Raw genomic sequence first — 6,824 nt, forward strand, 5'->3', positions numbered from 1 at the left:
TTATACTGGTGTTTACCTGGGCAGTGAGCTAACTTTATACTGGTGTTTACCTGGGCAGTGAGCTGACTTTATACTGGTGGCTACCTGGGCAGTGAGCTGACGTTATACTGGTGCTTACCTGGGCAGTGAGCTGACGTTATACTGGTGTTTACCTGGGCAGTGAGCTGACTCTATACTGGTGGTTACCTGGGCAGTGAGCTGACTCTATACTGGTGGTTACCTGGGCAGTGAGCTGACGTTATACTGGTGCTTACCTGGGCAGTGAGCTGACGTTATACTGGTGTTTACCTGGGCAGTGAGCTGACGTTATACTGGTGTTTACCTGGGCAGTGAGCTGACCTTATACTGGTGTTTACCTGGGCAGTGAGCTGACGTTATACTGGTGTTTACCTGGGCAGTGAGCTGACCTTATACTGGTGTTTACCTGGGCTGTGAGCTGACGTTATACTGGTGTTTACCTGGGTCGTGAGCGGACCTTATACTGGTGTTTATCTGGGTAGTGAGCTGATCAGGATGAACATAGCGCTGGGGGAGTACATAGCAGCAGAGCAGAGAATAGGGACTTACAGTCAAAGTCGGAGTAAAGGAGAAAGGAATGAAATCTGAATCAGCATTACACTGCAGCTATGTGAATGCATGAATAGAAACAATATTCAGTGTTATTGGTGCTAAATCAAATTGCTCCTTCAGAGGGCCAGTGAGGACATGAAGAACTGAATGGCCAAGAGTTGCGCTGTCATTATTCGTTGATTCTGTGACCTTAGAAGGACCAGGGTGAGCTGATAGTATCCTGTCCTGGGAACTGGAGTTTACCTGGGTGGAGCTGCTACCTGCATGGCCAGATCTTCCTCCTGCACTTCCTCCAGGTCTGGGATCACAGGAATATCTGGATCAAGATTAGAATACACAAGTTATTGTTCTCCATGGGACACATAACAGCAGAATAAGAGATATACACACACAGGGATCTGATAGTCAGGTGTTCTGCCAAAGGTAGAAGCAGCCAAAGACAGATTATCAGAGACAACAAGGTAGAGCTGGATGAACACAGCAGGCCAAGCAACATCACAGGAGCAGAAAGGCTGACGTTTCGGGCCTAGACCCTTCATCAGACCCTTTTCTGATGAAGGGTCTAGGCCCAAAACGTCAGCCTTCCTGTTCCTATGATGCTGCTTGGCCTGCTGTGTTCATCCAGCCCTGCACCTTGTTGTCTCGGATTCTCCAGCATCTGCAGTTCCTACTATCTCAAAGACAGATTATCGATAGGTGACTTGCAGGTAGCTATATCATTCCTGTTTGCACTTCCTGTGAACAATCCACGCGTGTATATCAAAACGTGCATAAACATCCGTCACTTGTGCAACACACAAATGTTCTCGCTTGCCCTCATTCCGGACCATGTATGTGAAATAGGCCCTTTGTTCCCAAATGACCGGTTTCAGACAGAATGACACACGTACATGAGACTGATAGCTTGACTCAATAAGAATGAACTTTCATGATGACTTCAGCAGGTACAGGGTCAGTACTGAGGGAGTGCTGCACTGTCGGAGGGTCAGTACTGAGGGAGAGCCACACTATTAGAGGGTCAGTGCTGAGGGAGAGCCGCACTGTTGGAGGGTCAGTGCTGAGGGAGAACCGCACTATCAGAGGGTCAATACTGAGGGAGCGCCGCACTGTCGCAGGGTCAGTACTGAGGGAGTGCTGCATTGTCAGAGGGTCAGTACTGAGGGAGCGCCGCACTGTCGCAGGGTCAGTAATGAGGGAGTGCTGCATTGTCAGAGGGTCAGTACTGAGGGAGCATCGCACTGTCGGAGGGTCAGTACTGAGGGAGCGCCGCACTGTCGGAGAGTCAGTGCTGAGGGAGAGCTGCACTGTCGGAGGGTCAGTGCTGAGGGAGCACCACACTGTCGGAGGGTCAGTACTGAGGGAGCGCCGCACTGTCGGAGGGTCAGTACTGAGGGAGCGCCGCACTGTCGGAGGGTCAGTGGAAGTGTATCAGTGTAAGGCAGTATGTGCCTGTTTGAGGAGTTTGGGAGTGAGTGAGAGTTAGAGGAGTGCGTACAAGAGACTACGTGAAGGACAGTATGTGAACAAGTGAGAGTAAATGCAAGGGAAGGGAAGAGAGACAGGGCATCAGAGTGCTAGGGAATGAAAGTGCAAAAGATAAGGCTGAAGCATTCACAAGAATCTTAGCCCAACAGTGCCGAGTGGATGATCCATCTCTGCCTCCTCCGGTGGTCCCCAGTGTTACAGATACCAGTCTTCAGCCATTTCAATTCACTCCATGTGATATCAAGAAACGGTTAGAGACACTGGATACTGCAAAGGCTATGGGTCCTGACAACATTCCGGCAACAGTACTGAAGACTTGTGCTCCAGAACTAGCCGCTCCCCTAGCCAAGCTGTTCCAGTACAGTTACAACACTGGTATACCTGACTATGTGGAAAATTGCCCAAGTATGTCCTGTACACAAAAAGCAGGACAAATCCAACTCGGCCAATTACCGCCCCATCAGTCTCCTCTCGATCATCAGTAAAGTGATGGAAAGTGTCATTAACAGTGCAATCAAACAGCACTTGCTCAGCAATAACCTGCTCAGTGACGCCCAGTTTGGGTTCCATCAGGGCCACTCAGCTCCTGACCTCATTACAGCCTCGGTTCAAACATGGACAAAAGAGCTGAATTCCAGAGGTGAGGTGAGAGTGACAGCCCTTAACATCAAAGCTACATTCTACTGAGTGTGACATCAAGGAGCCCTGGCAAAACTGGAATCAGTGAGTATCGGGGGGCAAACGGTCCGGTGGTTGGAGTCATACCTGACACATAGGAAGATGGTCATGGATGTTGGAGTCAATCATCTCAGCTCCAGGGCATCTCTGCAGGAGTTCCTCAGGGTAGTGTCCTCGACCCAACCATCTTCAGCTTTTTCTTATTCATATGTGGGATGTGTGTGACGCTGTCTGTCTAGCATTTATTGCCCATCCCTAGTTGCCTAGCTGCTTCCCTCCATCATAGTGGGGATATTCACCAATGATTCCACAACATTCAGCACCAGTCGTGACTGTTCAGATATTGAAACTGTCCGTGTTCAAATGCAACAAGATGTGGGTAATATTCAGGCTTTGGTTGACAAATTGCAAGTCACATTCGTGCTACACAAATGCCAGGCTATGACCATCACCAATAAGAGACAATCTAACCACTGTGCCTTGACTATCACTGAATCCCCCACTATCAGCATCCTGGGGGTTACCATTGACCAGAAATTCAACTGGACTCACCATATAAACACAGGGGCTACAAGAACAGGTCAGAGGTTAGGAATACTGTGGCATGTGACTCACCTCCTGACTCCCAAATCCTGTCCGCCATCTACAAGGCACAAGGGAGTGTGATGGAATACTCCCCATTTGCCTGGATGGGTGCAGCCCCAACAACACTCAAGAAGCTCAACACCATCCAGGACAAAGGAGCCGCTTGATTGGCACCACATCCACAAGCATCCCACTCCCTCCACCACCGACGCTCAGTAGCAGCAGTGTGCACCATCTACAAGATGCTCTGCAGAAATTCACCAAAGATCCTCAGACTGCACCTTCCAAACCCACAGCCACTTCCGTTTTGTAGGATGTTACATACATGGGAGCACTACCACCAGCAAGTTCTCCTCCAAGCCACTCACTACCCTGACTTGGAAATAGTTACAGTCACTGGGTCAAAATTCTGAAATTACATCCTTAAGGGCATGTGAGTCTGTGTAGACTGCAGTAGTTCAACATGGCAGCTCATCACCACATTCTGAAGGACAACTCAGGATGGGCAAGAAATATTGGTCAGCCAGCGATGTTCACATCCCACAAGTGAATTTTAAAAAGTGCAGGACAGCGAGAATCCGGGAGAGTGTAAATGTGTCTGAATGATTGCGAGAACGAGCAAGTCCTTCACATTTGCAGCCATAATTGATAAATACACACCTTGACATCCATCTGTAGCATTGTTAAATGTCTGACAATTGTTTTTTTTTTAATGTTCTGCTTTGTTTAAAAGAAGAAATCAGAAATGCTGCCAATTCTGATTGCATCAAATTCAGATTGTTGTGAGAGGGAGAGCGCTGAGGCAGTGCTTGGTGATTGAATCCAATGCTGAATGGGGAATGACTTGTGTGATTTGGCTTTCGGCATAAGACATAGACATGGTCAGAGGCACACGCCACATATGGCTGACTCAACACTCTGCCCCTCCATTGAAAAAGGGTTTTGTTCAGCAAATACTCCCCCTGAGGAACGTGCATCCCAGTTAGCGGCCCTGTCTGTCCTGCCCCAAAATGGACACATCACACACACATTCCCTCTTGACAGATGAAAGTAACACTGTTCAAAGCTACAGATTGCTTTAGATGTGACAACAGGGGTAGGGAATACAAAAAGGAACGCACGCGTCAGAAACTAACCAACAGTGCTGGGCAGAGAGTAAACAGTCTTCAGCAGTTAATGTGCAGCAAGAAATCTAGTGACAGGCGTCACTGGGGAGGTGCCTGGACCTGAAGAGCGATGTGCGCCCACGGTAATGGGAAATGGATTTTGGAAAATAGAAAAATCAACTGTTTATGTGCAGTAAATGTTCCCATTTACACGAGGTTAACAGAGAGTGAGTCACCAGCACAGAGCACTCCCCTTCCCTGTCAGATAACGTGCCGAGTGACACATTTCTTCACCAACAGGCGCAAATCCCCACCAGTTTAGAATAGACTAAGAGAACGGGAACCCCCATCTTATACGAACTCTTCAGCTTACCCACCAGCTCCTGCTACTCTTTTCAACCGAAAATAAAGCTCCCTCTACACTGTCCCCCCATCAAACATTCCCAGGACAGAGACAGCACGGGGTTAGATACAGAGTAAAGTTCCGTCTACACTGTCCCCATCAAACATTCCCAGGACAGGGACAACACAGGGATAGATACCGAGTAAAGCTCCCTCTACACTGTCCCCATCAAACATGCTCGGACAGGGATAGCATGGGGTTAGATACAGAGCAAAGCTCCCTCTACACTGTCCCCATTAAACACTCCCAGGACAGGGTCAACATGGGGATGGATACAGAGTAAAGCTTTCTCTACGCCATCCCCATCAAGCACTCCCAGGACAGGGACAGCACAGGGTTAGATACAGAGTAAAGCTTCCTCTACGCCATCCCCATCAAACACTCCCAGGACAGGGACAGCACAGGGTTAGATACAGAGTAAAGCTCCCTCTACACTGTCCCCTCATCAAACATTCCCAGGACAGGGACAGCACAGGGTTAGATACAGAGTAAAGCTCCCTCTACACTGTCCCCCCATCAAACATTCCCAGGACAGGGACAGCACGAGGTTAGATACAGAGTAAAGCTCCCTCTACACTGTCCCTCATCAAACATTTCCAGGACAGGGATAGCACAGGGTTAGATACACAGTAAAGCATCCTCTACACTGTCCCCATTGTCCCAGGACAGGGACAAAATGGGGATGGATACAGAGTAAAGCTCCCTCTACGCTATCCCCATCAAACACCCCCAGGACAGGGACAGCACAGGGTTAGATACAGAGCAAAGCTCCCTCTACACTGTCCCCATTAAACACACCCAGGACAGGGACAGCTCGGGGATAGATACAGAGTAAAGCTCCCTCTACACTGTCCCCCCATCAAACACTCCCAGGACAGGGATAGCACGGGGTTAGATACAGAGTAAAGCTCCCAATCCCACCATCTATAGGAGTAGTAAACAATGCAGTGCTATACATTGCCACACATAGTCGAAGCAGTGCTGAATGGTGGTGATGACTGTGTATTCAGAGTTGGTTCCAGGCTGTCCCCTCTCAGGAATGGTCAACCTTACTGCACCTTGAGGTCTGAGATCCCTCAACGTGAGGGAGCCCTCAGGCTGTCGAACTCCAGCTCTGCCTGTCTCAAATCTCTTCATCATTCGAATTTAGCACTTCAGCCCTGCACTTGACACAAGTGTCATCGCTCACTCTGAAGACAAATGCCTTGTGTTAGATGCCAGCCAATTTGCATTAGGTCACAAATTTAAATCTCATTCCAACCCACTTTATGAAAAGCTCTCTTCTATTCTTTCCTTGATTGTGGCACCAGCCCCAGTCTCCCTCCCAACATCTATCAAATGGAATGAGGCAACACAGGACCGGCAGCTAAAAACAGAAAAGAAAATTCCATTTCGCAACATATTGATTGATATATAGCAGGGCCTTATCAGTAAATACGCAGCAAATTAAAGTGTGGAAATGACGTGCTCTCGATCGTAATGTGTTATTTGGAGGATGTATTCAGCTGCTTGCAACTTATTTTCCCCTGTTGATACAGAGAGAAAATTGAACAATTATATCTAACTCTGGCACTATCAGCTTTACTAGATTGCAGTGCTCTGTTTAATAAGGGCAAGCGAACCCCTGGTGAACATCACATCAAAAAGCTCACCTCCGCCATCGTCCGACTCCTCTGGGCTCCGGGGCCTCAGTCGGCTGCTGAGGGTGGGGGCAAGAAAGAGAAACAGGCAAAGTCAGATCAGAATCAGATGGAGACGGTGCCTGTACCCAGCCTGTCTTTCAAACACAAGATTCTGAACAGAGATTAAAACCTTCAAATTTCAGCAGACAAATCACTTCTCATCACTCATTGATCAGTCCCACACAGGGCAAAATTGGTCACTCTCACACCCAGACCCTGTCAGTCATTCTCACCCAGACCCCATCAGTCACTCTCATACCCAGACCCCGTCAGTCACTCTCACACCCAGACCCTGTCAGTCACTCTCTCCCAGAC

At 48.6% G+C, this 6,824-nt stretch overlaps 1 protein-coding gene across 1 annotated transcript in view; it reads right to left on the bottom strand.

Annotated features, from left to right (window-relative positions):
• LOC109925627 (intraflagellar transport protein 43 homolog) overlaps window positions 1-6,824 on the bottom strand; it is a 32,069-nt gene that overhangs the window by 21,681 nt on the left and 3,564 nt on the right. Inside the window, exons 2-3 of the mRNA XM_048600169.1 lie at window positions 6,480-6,526; window positions 814-886 (exon numbers count right to left, since the gene is read on the bottom strand). Coding sequence (XP_048456126.1) covers window positions 814-886; window positions 6,480-6,526 — 120 coding nt within the window. The remainder of the gene's footprint in view (window positions 1-813; window positions 887-6,479; window positions 6,527-6,824) is intronic.

This window comes from Rhincodon typus, chromosome 8 (assembly GCF_021869965.1).
Source record: "Rhincodon typus isolate 14 chromosome 8, sRhiTyp1.1, whole genome shotgun sequence".
NCBI classification, from domain to species: domain Eukaryota; kingdom Metazoa; phylum Chordata; class Chondrichthyes; order Orectolobiformes; family Rhincodontidae; genus Rhincodon; species Rhincodon typus.